Raw genomic sequence first — 21,435 nt, 5'->3', positions numbered from 1 at the left:
CATTAGACAGCGAGATCAAGTAGATGCAATGTTCGAGCCTTTCTAGAAAGCCCAGGGAATACACTCAGGATTCAACCTTCCCTAGGTGGGCTCTGCAGTCAGTCATGCAGTGTAATCAGGAGTCAAACTGTATCTTCATAGCCTGAAGTTTTGCTTTTAAGTTCAGAATACAGCCTCTTGAATTAAGTGGCTCCTTTTAGGAGCTAGTGACACTAACTCACTTATCTGGAGCGAAAAAGAAGAGGGATGTATAAGAAGGACGCAGCGCTTTAGGGAGGAACTGCAGGGCAGAAATGGGACCTCTACTATGAAGGAACAGAATCAGGGAGGCCGTCAGAAATAGAGGCAGCTGCTAGCTCAAGGTGTTTGTTTGTTGGGTTGTGTTTTTTTTTTGGGGGGGGGGGTTAGTGATGTGTCTCTGCATTATCCTGTACAAATGCTGCATTTCTGTTTTTTATCTCTCTACAGCTATTTCTCATGTTGCATGAACTTGGCAAAACAGGCCATCCACAACAACCAGCAGCCTTAATTCATACAGAGACCAAACTCTAATTTTTTTTAACTCCATTTCTAGTGTTGGAGAGAAAAGATTTGATTTGGCTAAAAATGATGATGATGATAATGATTATAGTGATGCTTGGAGAATTGGCAAGCCACATGTAAATGAATGAAACTAGATTACAGTTTGTCCCCAATGTACAAAAATTAATTCAAAATGGATCAAAGACCTAAATATAAGATCTGAAACAATAAATTACATAGAATAAAACATAGATACTAAACTTATAGACCCTGGTCTCAGAGAAGATTTTATGAATTTTCAAAAGCAAGGAAAGTTAAGGGAAATATAAATAAATGGGACTATATCAAACTAAAAATATTCTGAACAGCAAAAGAAACTGCTAACAAAACAAAAAGGCAACCAACCTAATGGGAGAAAATATTTGCAAAAAAAAGCTCCGACAAGGGGTTAATGTCCAAAATCTATAAAGAACTCATACAACTCAAGATGAAACAAACAAAAAATTCAATGAAAAAATTGGCAGGGGACCTGAACACACTCCTCTCCCAAGAAGACATACCAATGGCCAACAGATATGAAAATATACTCAACTTCACTAGTTATTAAAATTTGCAAATCAAAATTACAATGAGATACCACCTCATACTTGATAGAATGATTATTATCAATAAGACAAGAGGTTGTGGAGAAAAAGGAACACTTATTCACTGCTGGTGGGAATGTAAACTGGTACAGCTACTATGGGAAACAATCTGGTGGTTCCTCAAAAAATTAAGAATAGAATTACCATATAACCTAGCAACCCCTCTTCTAGGTATCTACTTAAAAATTTTGAAAAGATTTATTTGCAAAGAATATGCATTCCTCTGTTCATTGCAGCACTATTCACAGTGGCCAAGACATGGAAACAAATGATAGAGGACTTGAAGGACTTGATAAAGAAGATGTGAGATTATATATATATATATATATATATATATATATACCTATATATATATATAAAAGCCTAAGTGACCGTTAAGACTGAATGACTGGAACAACTGGAATGACTGGAACAACCAGAACAACCAGTCGACCAGTCACTATGACATGCACTGACCACCAGGGGGAAGACACTCAATGCAGAAGCTGCCCCCTTCCACACCCGGCCCAGCGATCATCGCCTCCTCTCCCAACCTCTCCAGGGCCTTTGGGCCCAGGCTGGGACGGGGAATCACAGGTGGATGGTGGCGGATACGGCTTCATTCCCAGTGGGGCCAAGGGCCGGCTCCCTCCTTGGGGGCCGATGGCCAACCTCCTGTGCCCCATCCCTCCCCCTGGCCAGCAGGCCCTAATCGGTCTGGCCCTGATCGGCCCTGACCACTGGCCAGGCCTAGGGACCCCACCCATGCATGAATGAACCTTGAGAATATCATGTAAGCAAAATAAATTAGTCAGAGAAAGCTCAGAACCACATGGTTTCACTCATATGTGAGATATAAAACTGAAACTCATAGACACAGCAGTACGGTGGTTACCAGAGGGAGGGGTGGGGGTAATAAAGGGTAAAGAGGGCACAATACATGGTGACGGAAGATGATTTGACTTTCGAGGTGGGCACACAATGTAATATACAGGTCATGAATCTCAGAAATATCCACTTTATATAATCTTATTAACCAATGTCACCCCAATAAATTTAATTTAAAAACTATTCATAGAAAATCTTGCATCCTTCCTGTTTCTGTTGTTTCTTTTTGGTTATAGATAATGTCTTGAAATGTTCTTCAAATGACTTATGTCTTCAGAAATGACTCTAAGGTTGTGTTACATGTATGCAATAGTTGCCATTGCCTTAATAGAATTTAGGTCTGAAGGTAGACTTGGGTAAATTAGGTGGATAGTGAGTGAATTTGATTTGGCAGGAGGATGGTGAAGTGACATATTTTCCTCTTGTTCTTATGTTTCTGAATTAATACATACATATTAATATGTAAAATTAATATATAATAATCAATGTGTAATATATAACGTTTTCCTTTATTGTGATTACTTTTTACTTTAAAGATGAAAATTTTAAGGCTTAAAGAGACTTCTTTTACTCCATCATGCTCCTACCAGACTGGTAAAAGTGCTATTTCTTGGGTTTAAACACCTGTGGCAAGCCCAGTAAAACAGTACCAGCAACATCATCATTAACCCTGTCTACAGATGCTTTATTCTTACAGCATTTCTACCTGGGGAAACTTACTCAGCTATTTCCAGACATTGTCTCTTACAGGCACCATTCATGAAGCTGGCCAGGTTTCTAAAGATAATGGTAGGATCTATTTATATATCTTAGCTTGAGATGACACACCTTTAACAGGAAAGATCAGCAAAGTACTTAAACAAAACAAAACAAACAAATAAACAAATAAACAAACAAGCAAACAAACAAATAAATAAAAACACTATCCCATCACCAAGATGGCCAGGATTTGTTCTGCTGGGTTATAAGTTTTTTTCAGTGAACAATCAAGGACAATTTTTAAACACACGAGAGGTGTGTTTGACGCAAGAAAGCTGATGAAATCAGAAAAAGAGAACCTAAGAGGATCCCAATATCACTAGACTTTTTAAGTAGGAAGAGCTGTATAGGAATCCTTCTGTGAACCATAGAAACAATAAATGCTAAGCCCATTGGAACATAATCTCAATCAGCAAGATGCCACTGCCTTCCAGATTTTCTCACAGGGCTCTGCTAGTTCCCTGCCAAAACTAGCAGTGGATTCTTCCTTCCAATCTCCCCTAATGCCTTATTCGATTATTGTCACTGCTCTCCAACCATGCACTGTCCTGTCCCTGCCGACGCTCATTTCCCAAACCAGTCAGGCGGAGGAGGCTGGGTGTCCATCAGAACGTAGTCTGAGAATACAAACCACCGTGTTCCACGTGAAAAAAGAACAAGGGGGACCCCCTCAAAACTTGTCTGGCAACCTCAGCATCTACTGGATTACTGGCTGGATGCAAACAAGGAAAAGAGACATGAGGGGGTCCAGAAGGTTGCTCTAGTTGATTGGCAAAGGGGAGCTGGTTGCTGGGGAAGACAAACCAGGAGGAAGGCAAAGTGGGCATTTCAGGGCACTGCAGAATGGTGTCACCTCTGCCCTGGCTGTACATTATTTTATGGTGAGTAAAATCTTTTTCCTGATTTTTTCCTTTTAGCTCAGAGGAAAGGAGAAACACACACCCACTGGGTGGCTTCTATACCAAACCATGAAAGAAGCCTGGGTGCTGTGGCATTGGCCGTGGTGGGGAAGACACAGGTGATTGAGCAGCACATATTCTCTGAGGCTGGGAGTGAGGATCATTGATTGTCTACTCACAGGGTAGAAAATGCCCAAGGGAACTTTGAAGATGAAGGAAACGCCTACTCAAAGAACATCAGTCGCATCCTGGACAACTTGCTTGAAGGCTATGACAATCGGCTACGGCCAGGATTTGGAGGTGAGAGGCAATATCCTTTAGTAGACCAAGCATCTGTACTCCTTTCCCCTTATTGCCATTCCAAGGCAGGAGTCCTGGAGAGAGGCCATGTTTGTATTCCCATCCACTATCTGTCCCTCTTCAATTAGAGATCTTACATGTGAGTTATTTGAACTCTTTCAGCCTCAATTTCCTCAACTGTAGTGTGAGTGTATGAACAGTGCTTACCTGATAGAGTTGTGTGAGTGTTGAATGAGATTGTCTATGTGAAACACTTTTTTCATAGCATTTGCCCCATTAGATCTATCAATTAGTTATTGGTGCTTTGTTTTTTTTTAGAGTTCTCCCCTAGTTCTTTTCTTTTCCTTAAATTCCTCAAATTGACCAGATTAAATTCAAAATAAGGCAACTGGTATGAATTTTTAGAGTTGAAAAATTCAAGGATCCCACTACTGGGACTTTAGGATGGGTTGGAGATTCCAGCCTTGAGAAGGGGCTTTGCTGTAGAGTCATTAAGTTCAGATCCTTCAACTTCCCTGGTGATAACTGCCCCCATCCTTCTGGCCTAATTTCAGGTGCTGTCACTGAAGTCAAAACAGACATTTATGTGACCAGTTTTGGGCCCGTGTCCGATGTGGAGATGGTGAGTGAGTGCTGAGTGAAGAGGGCAACTTGACTTAGAGGGAGCGAGGGCCAGGACCCAGAACTAATGATAACGGGCAGTTACCAAGCACCATAATGCAACATGTGAACTCATGCTGGGAGGGCATGGCCATTAGAGCATATTCCTCGCTTAACCTCCTTCACCAAGGGCTCTGCTTGAGCACTTTAATCTGAGGGATTTTATAATTGGACATCCTCTCCCCTCTTCCATCCACATGTCATGTGCTGATTCTTCCTTAGGAAGAGAAGATTTTTCACATCTTTATGAAGTCCTAGCAAATGTTTGGAATAGCAAAACGAAAAACCAACAAAGGTACCATGTCAGAGTATATTCAGAATATCCATGAAAGTTAAAACATAGATTTTTTTGTAGCACATCATTTCTAGTATATTTAATTAAAAGAGTGAAGGGACTTGGAAAGGCCAATGCTGTCCACCTTTTATGTAGTGAATAGACCAGTAGGTGTTCTGGGGCCTCTGCTCCAGGTACAGATGGCAGTATTCATCAAAGGATATTTATAGTAAGTGGCAATGAAAACCTGACCTAGCCTCCTAGAACAAAGTAGATTATAATATGCTGTCATAGTTCTTAGGTAGAATTTCCTCCTAATAGTAAAATATAATTACTAAAACTGAAATGAGCATAACTTTGTAAAGAAGTGCCTCATTGCATTTTATTAGGGAAATATACTTTTAGATAAACAGTTGTTAGAGACTTTTTCATGGTCTGGTTTTTGAGTTGACAGGAAAAGAAAAAAGAAGAAAAGAAAGGAAGAAAAAGGCAGAAGTAAAAGAGGAAAAAGTTGAAAGAAAGAAAATAAGAATGATGAGGAGATAGGGATTTTATTTAAGAGGCAAATGTCTTAAGATCAGAATCTTCAATTATTTCACTACCATATTTTTCATTTGAGTACCGAGTCACCTATGTATAAATAAGCACAACCATATTCTACTGTGTTATTTGATATCTGGGGATACTTGGAACTTTTTGCATTTGTCTCCTTTCTTTTTGTACAATAGAGCCTTGTTATAGCCTGAATCATTATTATATGAATCTATTGTGTCAAATTAGATATTAAAATATAATCATCATTTGTAGTAATAGGTCTAGTAAAAGAACACATAAAGTAAGCAAAGCAATTATTGTCAATATTTTGATGTAATTACATTGTTATTTATCATTGACTTTTGCAATAACCCTATCATAATTCTTAGTATCTTAATGTTATTTAATAAAAGCTACACATTAAAACTCATAATTATTATTGTGCATACTTGAATAATATTCATTCTGATTATTCATGGTAACATTTGCTTTTATGTTCTCTGAAAACATATAAAATAATTATGATGTGCGGTAAGAGCCTGCTCATCAAGTAAATTTTATCCTTGGAACTAAATGTTATCATGATGCTCGGAGACATCTTTGAAGGTGAATGAATTGCTAAGGGGAATGGTTAGCCTAACTGATGGTAAGGAGGGCAGCACAAAACCTAGAGTGTTTATCTTTTCATATTTTTCTTCTAAATTAAGGATGGAGGTATTGAAAAGTTGATAGTGAAGAGATGGGTGACAGAAACAGAAGTATATTGAGGATGGTCAACGTTAAGGAGGGAAATTTGCACAGCACAGCACTATCTTTTATGATAATACAAACTTGGAGAAAAATAACAATTCACTGAAATTTTAACTTTCCTGATAGGTTATTGCCATAAAAAGTTGCTTTGTTCCTTAAGTTTTAGGATTGGATAGATAAGCTGGTGAATAAACTATTCTAATAAACCATCTGCCCAGCCTGCATGAATATCTTATTTTCTCTTAGGAGTATACCATGGATGTTTTCTTCCGGCAGACTTGGACTGATGAGAGGTTGAAGTTTAGAGGGCCAACTGAGATTCTGAGTTTGAATAACTTGATGGTCAGTAAAATCTGGACACCTGACACTTTTTTCAGGAATGGCAAAAAATCAATTGCTCACAATATGACAACTCCTAATAAACTCTTCCGAATAATGCAGAATGGAACCATTCTCTACACCATGAGGTAAGGTTTTTTGCCAATTTTACTGCCTCTGCCCAAGTCATGTGTCCATCATACTAACTCAGAACCTTTCACTTCAATGTTCCTAGGCTTACCATCAATGCCGACTGTCCTATGAGGCTGGTTAACTTTCCAATGGATGGGCATGCTTGCCCACTCAAGTTTGGGAGTTGTAAGTTACAAAATGCTTCTAAGAGTCAAAAACTGCATTAAAATATGCAATTATTTGGTTTTAGTCAGAAACTGGAAAGCAAAAGAGAAATATAACTATGACATTCAAAGTGTGATTCCTGGAATATACTTACTTAATCATATCTGTCATCGTCAGAGATTTCAGTTACTCAGATTAAAGAAAAGCAGTAAAGAAAGTTCATGTCTGTATTTCCTTTTTATACGAACAAAATTTGCTTTGAAAGAAAAACCCACTACTAGTCAGATTCACTATTATGTTTAATTTGTTTAAAAAAATGCAGATGCCTATCCCAAAAGTGAAATCATATACACATGGAAAAAAGGACCACTTTACTCAGTCGAAGTTCCAGAGGAATCTTCGAGCCTCCTCCAGTATGATCTGATTGGACAAACAGCATCAAGTGAGACGATTAAATCTAACACAGGTGAGAATTTAACCAATGCATGGATGCAAAGTGACTCCAGGGGCATCTTCAAAATATCTATTTCTTCTTCCTTTGCATTAGCCATCCTCAGATAAGCTTGATGTTTTGAAGTGATGAGTAGTTTTCTTTAAAATTGATTTTGCAACCATGTGCATGTAAAGATTTGTATATCCTTGAAATGAATAATTTTGGATGCAAATGACACAAAGAACCCCACTGAAAACAGTGAGCGGATGTATCTATCATCTGATGATTAATGCATTTGCCATCCATTAAAATATGCCTTTGCTTATTTTCTTCTGGTCCATGTTAATTTAAAAACCTGCAAGGTTTATTCCCAGCTGTATTCTTTTTACACACTATCAACAGCAATAATACTGATGTATGTGTCTTCCAACAGGTGAATACGTAATAATGACAGTTAATTTCCATTTGCAAAGGAAGATGGGCTACTTCATGATTCAGATATATACACCTTGCATTATGACCGTCATTCTTTCCCAGGTGTCTTTCTGGATTAATAAGGAGTCTGTTCCCGCCAGAACTGTCTTTGGTATGCTTCACTCTTTGGACTCTATTTGCATTCATCCTCCAGCTCTCATGCCTTGGGTATTTTAGGGAAATATTCACACCAGTGCACTTTTTCAGTCCACAAAGGAAATAGATGCGTATCTCATTCAGACACATGTATCAGGTAAAATGACCCTTATCTTATTACAAGGGTGGTGAATCAACAAAAAATTTGTCTCAGTGAGAATTCTGACTGGTTTCCTGTGACTTTCATATGTCCTACTTAGTAGGGTTTTTTAAAAAATCTTTATTTTTCAGAACCAAGAGAGTGCTTAAAGTTAAAACCTACATGTAAATCCATAAAAAAGGCTAAGTTATTGAACCTATATCATATACATTGTATCTCACTTTTATTAGGTTGAACCATAAAAAATTGCTCTTTTTCTATGTCTAAAAATAGTTAAGTATTACTAATTTTCCATGTTTCAACCTAAATATTTAGTCCTATTTATGATGAATAGAACCACCACTAGCTTTGATGAAAGAAAGTAAAATGAGATATAAGAGAAAATATCAGCACTAACAATATTAACCTTTTATGAATTGTTATGATTACCAATTTGGCAGTTCCTAAGGAAGACCAAAGTTGAACTGAAATATCAGATGAATTTTGACTTTTTAATTTACTATATTAAAATAGATCTCTTTATATAAATTATAGAAGAATAGCTATATTACAATGTTGACCATATTCAAATTATATAAATTCCCCAACTCAGAATTCAAGACAGAAAGCTGCTGGGAGATGAATAACAAATTTATTTTCTTGTGAGAAAGTACTTTACTTTAAAACCAAGCTAGAAATATTAAAAAACTTGAGAAACCCAATTTATGATTATTATTCACTAGAGGACTGGTGCACAAAATTCATGCATGGGGCAGGGCCTGTCCCTCAGCCAGGCCTGCACCCTCTCCAATCTGGGACCCCTCAGGGGATAAGGGATTGGGCCTAAACCAGCAGTCAGACATTCCTCTCTGAATCCAGGACCATTGGCTCCTAACCATTCACCTGCCTGCCTGCCTGATCGCCCCTAACCACTCTGCCTGCCTGCCTGATTGCCCCCTAACCTCTCTGCCTGCTTGCCTGATTGCCCCTAACTGCTCTCCCCTGCCAGCCTGATCGCCCCTAACTGCCTCTGCCTTGGCCCCCGCCACCGTGGCTTTGTCCGGAATAATGTCTGTAAGGATGTCTGGAAAACATCTGGTCTAATTAGCATATTACCCTTTTATTAGTATAGATACCAGACAGAGTTCTTAAATATGATCAAAGATATTATCAGCTATTAAAATTGATCAGAAGTTCAAGGTTTTATTACTTTAGTGATAATATGCTTTAAGTTTTCTAAAGAAGTAAACAACTAAAATTTTTCATGACTTAAATTTTATAACAGTTAAGCTAAATCAATTCAAAAAATATGTTTTGAGTTATTATAATGTACAGGTCACTGCACTAGGTATGAATGGATACAAAAATGATAATGCCTATCATAGTAATTGTGAACAATTATAAAGCAATGAAACAATAACAAAAATTATATTTGAAGAGTGTTTAATCCTCGCCAACAACATGTTCTCATTTCATCTTTTTATTGGATTCTAAATGCCAATACTGCATTTCTTATTCTTTTTCATTTCAGGGATCACCACTGTTTTGACCATGACCACTTTAAGCATCAGTGCCCGGCACTCCTTGCCGAAAGTGTCCTATGCAACCGCCATGGACTGGTTCATAGCTGTGTGCTTTGCTTTTGTCTTCTCTGCTCTTATTGAGTTTGCAGCTGTCAACTACTTCACCAATCTTCAGACACAAAAGGCCAAAAGAAAGACACAGACTGCAGCCTCACCCCCAGCGACAATATCAAAAGCAATGGAACCCTTGGAAGCTGAAATTGTCTTGGTAATTGTTTATTTTACTAATCTTACCTACCATATAAAAAGATAATCCAAACGGTGATCACAAACAACAAAATAGTCCAAAAGTAGTACTACTTGAGCACGAGTTACATAAGCCTAGTTCCAGGCCAACTTCTTTTCTAATTTCACAGAAAAAAGCCAAGTAACAATCCTTCACTTATCTTTGACCTAAACTTTTGGCATGTCTCTTTCATCACCCTCATTAGTACTGGCAGGTCCCAAGCTCTCAGAGACAAGAAAATTCTTCTTAGCCTTTAAATGATTGCTTTGAACAGGTTCACTTAAACTAACTAGGGAGAATAAAGTAAAAATAATAATAATAATGTTTTGAATGAGCCTTTGAGACTTCAGAGCCTGAAGGAAATAAACAGGGACTCCGAAGGAACGGACAATTTTTATTGGAAATCAGCTTGCTGGTTTCATTCATGAGGACAGGATGTGAGTATTAGGTTCTATGAATGCTGAGTCATAAGCCAAATTTTTGAAGCATATGAAAACATTTTCATATTCATATATGAAAACATTGATATAAGTATGGTTTTAGTCAAAGACTTATGCTCAGTGAGAAATACCTATACAATTCAGTTTAGAGTTGCTGTGGCTAAGCTCTGGCCCCCAAAGATGCTTTGAGTAAGAAACAAATGACAGCATTAATAATTCAAGGGTCATAAATGTGTCCCCAAATTTCAATTTTACATATGAGTAAATTCTCTCAAGAATTAAGTTGCACAAACTTTTAAAATGTATTATAGAATTGATTGACAAGTATACATTTTTATATGAATACAAAGTCAAAACAGTGACTCCTGAAAAGAGAAAAATTTTGCTCTATAAAATTTAGTAATGTAGATATTTCAATTGAAAATTTCCTTGTAATTGATCAATTCTCTTGAACATTCTAAATTGTAGAACCACATACAGTCCAGCTAATTCTTGGTTAATTTTTATGACAAAAATTATAAGACTATGTGTACTCTACTTCTCAAATACTCAGGCATCAATCAGCTAAAGAATGATAATTTTTTACTTAAACTTTTCTCTTTGATAAACTAAGAAACTTGTTTGAGAATTTACATTTTCTTTTTTTTAAATATATTTTATTGATTTTTTACAGAGAGGAAGAGAGAGGGATAGAGAGTTAGAAACATCGATGAGAGAGAAACATTGACCAGCTGCCTCCTGCACAGCTCCTACTGGGGGTGTGCCCGCAACCAACGTACATGCCCTTAACCGGAATCGAACCTGGGACCTTTCAGTCCGCAGGCCGACGCTCTATCCACTGAGCCAAACCGGTTTCAGCGAGAATTTACATTTTCTGCAAGGAATAAAATAAGGCTCTTCCCATGATAAATGGAAATATATAATGTAAACATTTTTTCTTGAATTATCACTAACTAAAAAACAGGTCATGTAATATAGTCCAATGATTTTCACTTACAAATTGAAAACAGAGGAAATTATTAGTTACAAGTTGGTAGAAAAACTAGAAATTGATTTTAGAACTCTCGATATCCACAAACTGTACAGAGACCCTCCCCTCCCCAGCAATTCCTCAAACACTGAAACATACAATGTTTTCAGAATGTAGGTGAGGTCATTCCCAAAATTCTTCCCTTGACATAATGATGTGTGTGTGTGTTTTTTAATGTAGATATGTTTTGAAAGGTGATAAAAATATAAATTTTATAACAAAAATGTTAGTCTGAAGATTTAGTCCAAAACACTTGAAAATCACTTTTTTCAAAAAAATAAATTCCAAATGTTTTTGAGAATTATTTTATGTTAGTAAAAATAAGTGATTATGCTATAAACCATTTGTATTTACATAGGTATATAATCAACATATTGTCCAAAGGTTATATATTAAGATACATCCATAAAGGAAGAAGAATTAATGTTTATGAGAATTCAGTTTAACAGTTCATTACTTGAGAAATGGTAAAAATTAAAAGAGAAATTAATGAGAAACAGGGTAAAAAAATAACTCTGACTTTGAACATGCTCATTGATCTAATGTAGAAATAAAAAGGAAGACCAACTTCTTTAACTCTTTTGAAATATATATATTACTGAGAGGAATATGATTTCAAATCCTTGGAGAAAGTATGGTTACTATTTCTTTAGCCTTTATTTTAAAGGTATAATTTATTAATAAGATGAAATTTAAGATCTCAGGCCTTCATATAAACTATCTTCTGCAATCCTTTGGGAAGCTGGTTACAATATTGCATTTAAATCATCTCAAAGTACCTTTTTTTTTGCAAGTTGACGTGTTTCTTATGAATAATATATTTCTAAACCTGGCTCTACTTAAAATATTTAAGGCAATGAAAAGAAGAATTTCATTTCTGAAAGTCTAGGTCAAAGCATAAAAATAAAAACAAAAATTAAACTTACCAATACAAATCTTGTAGATGTCAAAAATAAATATAGATGATAACATAGAATATTTACATTTTATTTATTTATGTCAAAACTTGGACGCTTGTCTTATACAACATAGCAGAACAAAAATTATACAACACAATGGCATATTATGATTGCTAGGTCATTTTTTCCTTTCAAATATCATGACATTTAAAAATGCCTATCCAGTTGTAATCAAAATAACATTACTTGAGTAACTTGGACATTGAAATAGCATGCCAATGGTGAAGTTGAAATGAAATAAGAGTTTGAATATTTTATGATTCTAAGTTGTATATTTTAAAAGACTCACTGCTTTTCATAAGCAACTTCTTATAATAAATGTAGAGAAAAGTGTATCAGTGATTTTGACCTTAAAATACAATATAACTAGAGGCCCAATGCATGAAATTCATAGAAGAGCAGGCCTTCTTTCCCCCGGCTGCTGGCACCAGCTTCCCTCGCAGCCCTGGCTTCATCTGGAAGGTCGTCCGGAAGGACATCTGGTCTAATTAGCATATTATGCTTTTGTTATTATAGAAAATGACAAGAAATTCAGGCATTTTAAATCCAGTATTCAAACAGGAAAAAAACAAAACTAAATCCTCAGAAGTACTTATAGACTAATTAGTTTTCTGTTTTTAAGGCATTTGGAACTGGAGACTTTATTTTATTTTATTTTATTTTATTTAGGTTTTGAGAAGGTATTATCCACAATTTCTCTTGTATTTATATGGTATTTTTCCTTACTGTTTTTATCTGGTAGGTTATTTTGGCATTAGAGAGCAATTTCTGTCTTTGTATTTCAGAACTTGCATTTGAGGTATACTATTCTGCATGCAAAACCCAGTTTGGACCTTGATCTCTCTTTGAATGTTTTGCTAACTTCCTTACTATTTTAAAAGTCCAAGCCCTCGTTACTTGTTCCTAAGAGAATCACCTCCCCACAACCTCCTCGCCCCCTATCAAGGCATCAAATGTGGCTTTTCTTTTTCAGAGGAGGTATGATGTTCTTGGTAAATAATCTACAAACAAAATTGACCAAAATGTCATAAGTCTGGACAATGGCTGTAGTTATACTGATTACATTGTTTATTCATTTATTCATTTTTCTTTTCACCTAGTACCAATTTATTGAGAATCTACCCACTGAATTTTGTAAGTACTTTTATGTGCCAGATCCTTTGTAGAATGCTGAGGATACATTAATGAGTGGCGTCAATGGGGCCTCTTTCCTTTACAAGGTTGGAATGTCTGCTGGGCCAGTACCATGTGACCCTACGGAGTACAGAATACTGAAAGATTTACCTCCTTTGTTCCAAATATTGCCAAGATTTGAGTACCACCATTTCTCAATAGAATGAAGGGTTGAATTAAGACCATCAGAGACTCTGAATACCAGAAAGATCATGGTGCCCCTTCTCATGGCTGTGCCATTGTTGGACTTTTAAAGACTGAGGGGTGGATTAGGTGAGGGATATAGGTGGTTAGCTTTTTCCCCATATCTTCTATCAAATCCTCATCTAATATTCCATTCTTCACCCTCCAAACATTCCAATATGGTTTCCAGACATGCCCCTAGCACCACTGACCCACCAGATTGCTGCCAATAAGCTGCTTCTCTCTAGAATTTCTGGGTTCAGCTCTGTTTCCAGTTCTACCAGCTGTAGCATAAATGCAGGAAAACTGGATGGAGTTCTTATTTTCTCCACAGTGATATGATAGGTTAATACAATAGGACAGTTTAAAGAAATGTCAAATACTAAATGTTTAAAAAACATTTTCTCTTATTTTTGATGCCCCTCTTTTGCTGGTTCTAGGAGCAGATGCAATGCTAGTCCCTTGAGTAATGCAGCCCCCAGCTAGAACCTCTCTTGAGAGGTAACCCATTGCCCCCTTCTCTGGAATGTGTAAGACTCACTGAACATTGTATCTGAATTGCTCTAAGAACTCCCCAAATGCCTTATCCCTACGGCAAATACTGATGGCCTTAAAGTCCAGTTTGATTCAAAGTATCTTTGCAATATGATGTTACTTAAAACAAAGCTGTGCTCTTAAAATACCCAGAGCAGGATGGCACTCGGCAGCAGGGGGCCGTAGAAGAATTCAAAACCACAGGTGTTCCACTCAAAGCTGTGACAGCCCCAAGCTGAGCCCTCATCTGGACTCTGACAAAAGCCTATTTCACCATCAAAAACTGAAGCTGCGGAGCTTACAATGAGCAGGCAGGCGGGGTCCGATGAAAACCTGGAGCTGAATGGCTTGGAAAATTGGCTTTCTTTTCATTTCAGAAATTCAATGTGATTCTTCTAAATTGGCGTCCAGTCTCCTGTATTATGAATTCCCAATTATACAGGACTTGATTATCCAGCGTGTGCCTTAGCCAGGTGTCATGCATTTCCTTGAGCATATGTTTTTGCTTCCTGGTAGAAATCCCCCCAGTCACCTTTGGGCTATGGGACAGTTGTAACTGTAAAGCGGATATTCTCAATGGTAGGCGAATCCCCCCCCTTGACCACCCCCCCAGAGGATATTGGTAAGGTCTGGAGATATTTACGGTTGTTATAACTCTGGGAAGAAGTGGAGGGAGGGGTACTATGGGCATCTTGTGGCTAGAGGACAGAGATGCTGCTCAATACCCCATGATGTACAGGACAGTCCCCCACAACAAATATTTATCCTACTCAGAACGTTGATAGCCCTGTGGCTGAGAAACTGTGCTCTAAATCATAAAGCTGATGGGAAGAAATAATAATTGTTGAGTGTGATCTTTGGAATCTGAGAGGGATTGAATTCAGGTGCCGCCACTTAATACTTGTGTGAGCTTTCTGCTTTAGACTCCATTTGTTCATCTCTAAAATGAAAATAACATTATTACATAATAGATTTCTTCTAGGGATAAACAAAATAATGCATGCAGAGTGCTGCGCAGTGCTTGTCAATAGCAAGCATTTAGATGTGGTACCTACGTAAAATAACATACTAAAATATAATATAAAATAATCATAAGACCTTTTGCTCCTTTCTCTTTGCCTGTCTACTGGAAGAAACCTTGAAAAATGTTTAGGTTTTCATTTATCTGTTGATTCAGCATATGTTTATTCAGCATATACTAAGTTCCATGCACTAGCCAGGCACTGCGGAACACTTACGTATGGCAAGAATATGCCCTCTACCATTAATGTCAGGAAAGGAGATAAGGCATAACAGAAATAATATTTAAAGGGAAGTATGTTATAATAGCTAAAAGAGCTGTAGCAGCTAGGCAGGCAAAAAAGCATACAAAGTGTGTGTGTGGGTGTGTGTGTGTGTGTGTGTGTGTATAAAAGTCTTTTTCAAATTCTTAAAGGAAAGAAAGAGAACACTTTCAAAGAAATTAATCACTGTCCCTAACTTTAAAGATAGTACATTGAGGCTTAGGGAGAGTATATGGAATCCGTGGCATTTCTAAGTCGTAGCAGCTCAGTAGTATACATGGACTTGCAATCCAGTGCTTTCTGACCCTCCTGTCCTCTTAACACTTAAGCAACCCTCCATAGAGATGATTTGGGGAAAACAATGAGGAAAGGGGGCATCCTATTGTAGGGGACATTTAATTCCAGGCTAATGACACTGTGCTTAAAATTTTCATGGTGTGTGGTCTTGAATGATGTTGGTTAACTCTGGACAAGGTGTACTTGGCAATCTCATTTTCAGTCATTTGTGACACTGTGGCAATGCCAAGAAATTGACAAATAATTTTGCCCCCACATCTCTTAAAAAGAGGGAGAGATGAAACAATGCCTTACATTTTTATGGCACGTTATGTTTTACAATCACTTTCTCATGTCAATAAACTTTTTAATGCCTGTCCCCTTTCTCCCTAAAAAAGAAAAAAAAAATACAGGTTTCAGAGAGGCAATGTGTTCTATTAAAAGTCAAGACAAATTTAGGAAGAAAATCTGCTCTAAAGGCTTGCCCTCCTGTGACTTCATCATGATCCTTCGAAATGTTACCAGAGTAAAAGACTTTAATGTGCCATCCATCTGGGAGGAGGATACTTCTTTTTGGAGAATGAAACAGTGACACATTTCGCTGGGTCAGAAAAGGAATATATTAATGAAATATTTACTGAATGAAAATTCAAATTAAAGTGTGAGAAATGTGATAAAAGCTCTTGTAAGATGATGCTATACTCCTTCTCTAAGACCATGGAGACCAAACTACCACCACTCTGGTCTTATCCACACCGTGTCTGGTGAATTTCAGCATAGTGGTCCTTAGCTGTCACATATTTTTTTTTTTAAAAATATATTTTTGTTGATTTCAGAGAGGAAGGGAGAGAGAGAGAGAGATAGAATCATTAATGATGAGAGATAATCATTGATCAGCTGCCTCCTGCACGCCCCACACTGGGGATCAAGCCTGCAACCTGGGCATGTGCCCTGACCCGGAATTGAAACGGGACCTCCTGGTTCCTAGGTCAATGCTCAACCACTGATCCAGGCCAGCTGGGCAGCTGTCACATATTTTTCATAGAAAGTATCACTTATTTCCTGTCCTAGACCAGCAGACTGGTCTATCTATACTTTAAATTATTTTCTACCTCCAAGACCCATGATTTATTTAATTCTGACCTGAGTGGCTAGCACAATCCTGGGCCAACAGACAACAAATAAAGATACTTGCTTGAAATTCACCACGTTCATATCAAATTAGACTTGAGTACACAGATTCTTTTTTTGCTTTTGGTGAAGAAATAGATTTCCCCACGTCCCCTAAAAGCATTACGGGGCTTGAACTTTCTATGAAGACTGTTATTACTTAGATACTTACTGACAAATCACAGCAACATTCAAGAAGGGGGATGCAGAGAGAAGAGGCTCTTGGGACAGTTGTTTCCCACAGTGCAAATGTCACCACCTCGGTGGGTCGCGCTGGTCCTGTGGCTCAACCAGCAGAGGGGAGGTGGCTCCCTCTCCCGGGGGCTGCAGGGTTGCTGGCTAAAGCCACAGGCATCTGCCACATGAGTAATATACCCTGCCAGGCAACAAAGTGGTGATTTTGCTGCCAGGATGGAAACAAGGTGGTTATGAAGAGCAGGGATGATGTACAGCAAGTGTTTGAAGGCAGAGACCCAGCAAGGACAACCTGGCTGTGAGGCAAGTGAGGATTACAGGATGTAGATAATTAAAGGGAAGAATCAGAGGAAGGCGCCTAGTTTTCAAAGGCATAAAAGGAATCTAAAGCAAGCAGATTAGAATCTCTGAATGAGGCCCAATACTTAGACTAGAGTTGAGAAAATTTGGGGATGAAACAAGCACTGAAATTTATCACCAGCTGTGCAACAGGGGGGGTGGAGGGTTGGGGGCCGGGGGGTGGGCAGTGCATTTCTCCTATCTGGACCTTGTCTTTTTCATCTATCAATTCATGTGCTAAAATTCCTTTCAAGGTTAAGATTGGTTGTCTTATGATTTCAATAGAACAGAAATTTTAATGATAGAGAAACCACATATGACAATTCTGAGGGGAATAAATGAATCATTTTCTGGTCACTTGAGATAGAAGAAAACCAGTGGAGAAATTCTGAATGGGAAGCAGAAAGCTCTCAAGACAGAACTTCTGAACTAAGAGGCAGCTGTACTTCAAGGGATGAACAGTCAAAGAGTCATCCTACTCAATCGAAGGGCAGTTTTATACTTTGTCTCTGGCTTTTGACACATATGAGCACCTTCATATATATATATATATATATATATATATATATATATATATATATTTCTTTAATCTAAGCTGGTTCAAATTTATGAATGTGTGAAGATGATGATGCAGGCTGGGAATGTATCTAGATGCATGGTATCAATTAACCAAGCTATTATTTTCTTATGTTAACAAATATTCCAAATGGAAACCCCTCGCATTGCCCAAACTCATAGCCCCTTAAGTTAAGCTTAACAGGCTTAACCATAACCAGAGAGTGGATAAGCTTTTGAAACTTTACTCATGTCCTCCTAATGGTACAATCTCAACACAGTTTCTGATATGTGGAACATGCTTAACATTAATTGCTGATGTATTAATTTATAAGATGCTGGATGAAAGCAAATCATTTCTTTTTAAATTATTTTACTACTTTCTTGGAAAAGTAACATCATCAAATACTATAAGGACTTGCTGATTTTTTTTGTCTTTACATCATAGGCAAATAGTCACTAAATATCTATCAATAATGAAAAAATGAATCTAAATAAGCGATCTCTATTCCTTACTTAAGCTGAATATTTGCCTTTTATCTACAGCATCCTGACTCCAAGTACTACCTGAAGAAAAGAATCAGCTCCCTGACCTTGCCAATAGTCCCAGCCCCTGAAGCCAGCAAAGTCCTCACTAGAGCTCCCATCTTACCTTCAACACCTGTCACACCCCCACCACTCTCTCCAGCCGTTGGAGGCACCAGTAAAATAGACCAGTACTCTCGGATTCTCTTCCCAGTTGCCTTTGCAGGATTCAACCTCGTATACTGGATAGTTTATCTTTCAAAAGATACAATGGAAGTGAGCAGCAGTGTTGAATAGCTTGCAGACAAGACTCCCTGAATTATATAAGTTATTTTCAGAATTTAAAAAAAAAATCAGCATTGAGACTTGTGTAGATAGATGCTTTTCTGAACATGAAATCAAAATTGAAAATCTTTAACACGTAGCTTTTGGTAAGTAGATAGGAGCTAAAAAGCAATAATATAACTCCTCAAAACTGGAAGTTGAAGGTTTCTGAAAAGTAAGACTTCGGGTGGTGGGTATACAGTGCAGTATACAGATCATGTATCATAGAAACGTAAACTTGAAATCTATAAGATCTTATTAAGTAATGTCACCCCAGTAAATGTAATAAAAATATGACTTTTGTGTACATTAGAGAAAAATTTTATAAGAAGATAGATTCAAGGTAAATTTCCAATCTTTGTCCTTTATTGTTCAATATTTTGATTGTCATTGTGAGTAGCATATACCACAAAGCAGATAAAATAAGAAAGGCTGACAATTCCAAAGGTTGTCTTAAAATATGTTGATTTTGGCTTAGTTTTCAAGAGAGCAAAATATAAGTAGTCTAAATATTTATAAATAGGTAAATACCAGCATGTTGGAGGCCTTTATGCCAGTAAAATGTCTTTCAGTGACATTGTAAAGCCTGTATTGAGCTTAACCATCTGTTTTTAACCTTGCTGTGCTATTTTGCCTCAATAAAGTATGGTGTTTGTATACATATGAATTATACATAGGTCATAAATTATGTATGCATGTGCACATAGCTTTAGCTGGACTGTAGTACAGTGTTGCTTTATTTTATTAAGCTTTCTTTTTAAAATAATATGCTCATCATAATTCCATGAAGTTATAAGAAAACATAGTAATTATAAGGCAGCCTTCTATATTATGACTGTGGTTATATCTTGTATTTTCTATCTTTCTGAGTATACCACTAAATAAAACAAGAATGAACATGGTTATCTGGATCTGTCTAATAAAGCTAGGCAGCAGAATTTCTTTAAGTCCAGAGAAATGAAGTGGTTACCTCTACCCCAATGTTAGTGTTCCTGGAGATTCTAACAGATAGAAGATAGGGGAAGACCAGCCTCAGTCACCTAGCTCTAAAGAAAAACTTGAGTTTGAATTAAAATAGTTAATGCTTCATCTCCTTTCTGCTCACCCAATACACTTTCAGTTATGAGATGAATAATGCCTGATGATTTAATGCAGTGATTCCCAAAGTGGGCGCTACCACCCCCTGGTGGGCGCTGCAGCGATCCAGGGGGGCGGTGATGGCCACAGGTGCATCTGTTTTAACTTTTTTTGTATTACCTTTCTATTCTGAGTTCAATAAATAGTTTCATAATTTCAAACTTCAATGTTTCTAATTTACACCTTTCTTCACTATATTTTACGAAAAAGGTAGAAACATTAATACATATATCTTTCTGTTTAATTGCTATTAAAATTTAAAAAAATTAATTTCCAGGGGGCGCTGAGTAATATTTTTTCTGGAAAGGGGGCGGTAGGCCAAATAAGTTTGGGATCCACTGATCTAATGTATAACATGGTGACTATAGTTTAATATTGTATTATATAACTGAAAATTGATGAGAGTAGAACTTGAATTTTCTCCCTCACACACAAAAAGGTAAATATATATATATATATAATAATAAAAGCATAATATGCAAATTGACCGAATGGCCGAACAGCAGAACAACCGTCTGGACAACCTTCCAGACAACCTTCAGGACGAAGCCAGGGCTGCGAGGGCCGAGGCAGCCCGGGCTGCGAGGGCCTACTCTTGCACGAATTTCATGCATTGGGCCTCTAGTATTTATATATGAGGTGATGGATGTGTTAACTAAATCAATGAGGGGAATCATTTCACAATGCATATGTATCAAATCATCATGTGTGTACTTTAAATGTCTTAGAATTTTAGTTGTCAATTACACCTCAGTAAAACTGAAAAAAATGAGACTATTCTCCCTTTCTATCACCCAGCTCTTCCTGAATCTAAAGCAAGCCATGTTTCCCTAATATAGAATAAATAGCCTTAGGGAAACAGGAACTAGGTGTAAAAGAAAGCATGAATTTCAATTTGTCCAAATCCATCAACCCCTCATTAGCTGTTGTCGGGTCTTAAACATCACTGAGATCACTCTCAGCTCTAACCCAGAAAGAAATATTTTGGAATTACTACTCCTGATTTTATTAGAAAAATTGCAAAAATTCTATAGCCAAACAAATTAGATTTTAATAGAAACAACACTTTATTAACACGAGGAAACTGAAATCTCCATCTAACTTCCCTATTAATTAACTTCATGACCAAATCTCTTGGTTTCTGGGAGACTTTGTGCTATTTTAATCTATAGAATTAGGAGCTGGGGTGGAAGTCCTTTGAAGGTCCTTTTGTTTGTCTCATTGCTATCCTTTTCTATCAAAATTAAGTTAGTCTAATGATGCAGGGCCTGCTTCTCTTTTAGGAAGTAGCAGCTCAAAGAAGGAAACCCCAGAGCTGGGATTAAACTTCCCAGGGCAGGGTGCCACCTGGCTGACACTAGTGTCACAGGTAATCAGAAGAGGGGCTCCTCAGAGCTGAGTCTTAGACCTCTTAGACCCCACAGGCCACTAGTATCTCAGGATGGTGCAGGAGAGAACACTTGTATATTTGGGATCCCAATCACAAGGAGGAGACTGTTTGGCTGAAACTGGTTCCTTTGGGACGGCATAATAAGGC

The 21,435-nt window shown here is 37.4% G+C and overlaps 1 protein-coding gene across 2 annotated transcripts; it reads left to right on the top strand.

Moving 5' to 3' along the window:
- The first annotated feature begins 3,328 nt into the window (after positions 1-3,328).
- GABRA6 (gamma-aminobutyric acid type A receptor subunit alpha6) lies at positions 3,329-19,719 on the top strand. Of its 2 annotated transcripts, XM_070414475.1 has the most exons (10): positions 3,329-3,673; positions 3,873-3,991; positions 4,546-4,613; positions 6,456-6,676; positions 6,763-6,845; positions 7,147-7,290; positions 7,691-7,843; positions 9,498-9,757; positions 13,305-13,338; positions 18,459-18,551. In XM_070414475.1, exons 1-10 carry the CDS (start codon positions 3,636-3,638, stop codon positions 18,464-18,466), a joined length of 1,128 nt encoding a protein of 375 aa, XP_070270576.1. In that variant the 5' UTR covers positions 3,329-3,635; the 3' UTR covers positions 18,467-18,551. The 2 variants fall into 2 exon arrangements, with proteins under 2 accessions (XP_070270576.1, XP_070270575.1); XM_070414474.1 differs by lacking the exon at positions 13,305-13,338 and having other exon boundaries at positions 3,332-3,673; positions 18,459-19,719.
- The last annotated feature ends 1,716 nt before the right edge of the window (positions 19,720-21,435 follow it).

Source organism: Myotis yumanensis, unplaced genomic scaffold (genome assembly GCF_028538775.1).
Source record: "Myotis yumanensis isolate MYYU_CA2020_CCGP unplaced genomic scaffold, mMyoYum1.0.hap1 SCAF_5, whole genome shotgun sequence".
Taxonomy (NCBI): domain Eukaryota; kingdom Metazoa; phylum Chordata; class Mammalia; order Chiroptera; family Vespertilionidae; genus Myotis; species Myotis yumanensis.
This window is presented reverse-complemented; position numbering and strand designations above follow the sequence as displayed.

Coding starts and splice junctions, on each gene's coding strand:
- GABRA6 (XM_070414474.1), top strand. CDS start 3,636: ATGGTGTCACCTCTGCCCTGGCTGTACATTATTTTATG. Junction 4,614..6,455: donor CCGTGTCCGATGTGGAGATG/GTGAGTGAGTGC, acceptor ATTTTCTCTTAG/GAGTATACCATGGATGTTTT. Junction 6,677..6,762: donor ACCATTCTCTACACCATGAG/GTAAGGTTTTTT, acceptor CAATGTTCCTAG/GCTTACCATCAATGCCGACT.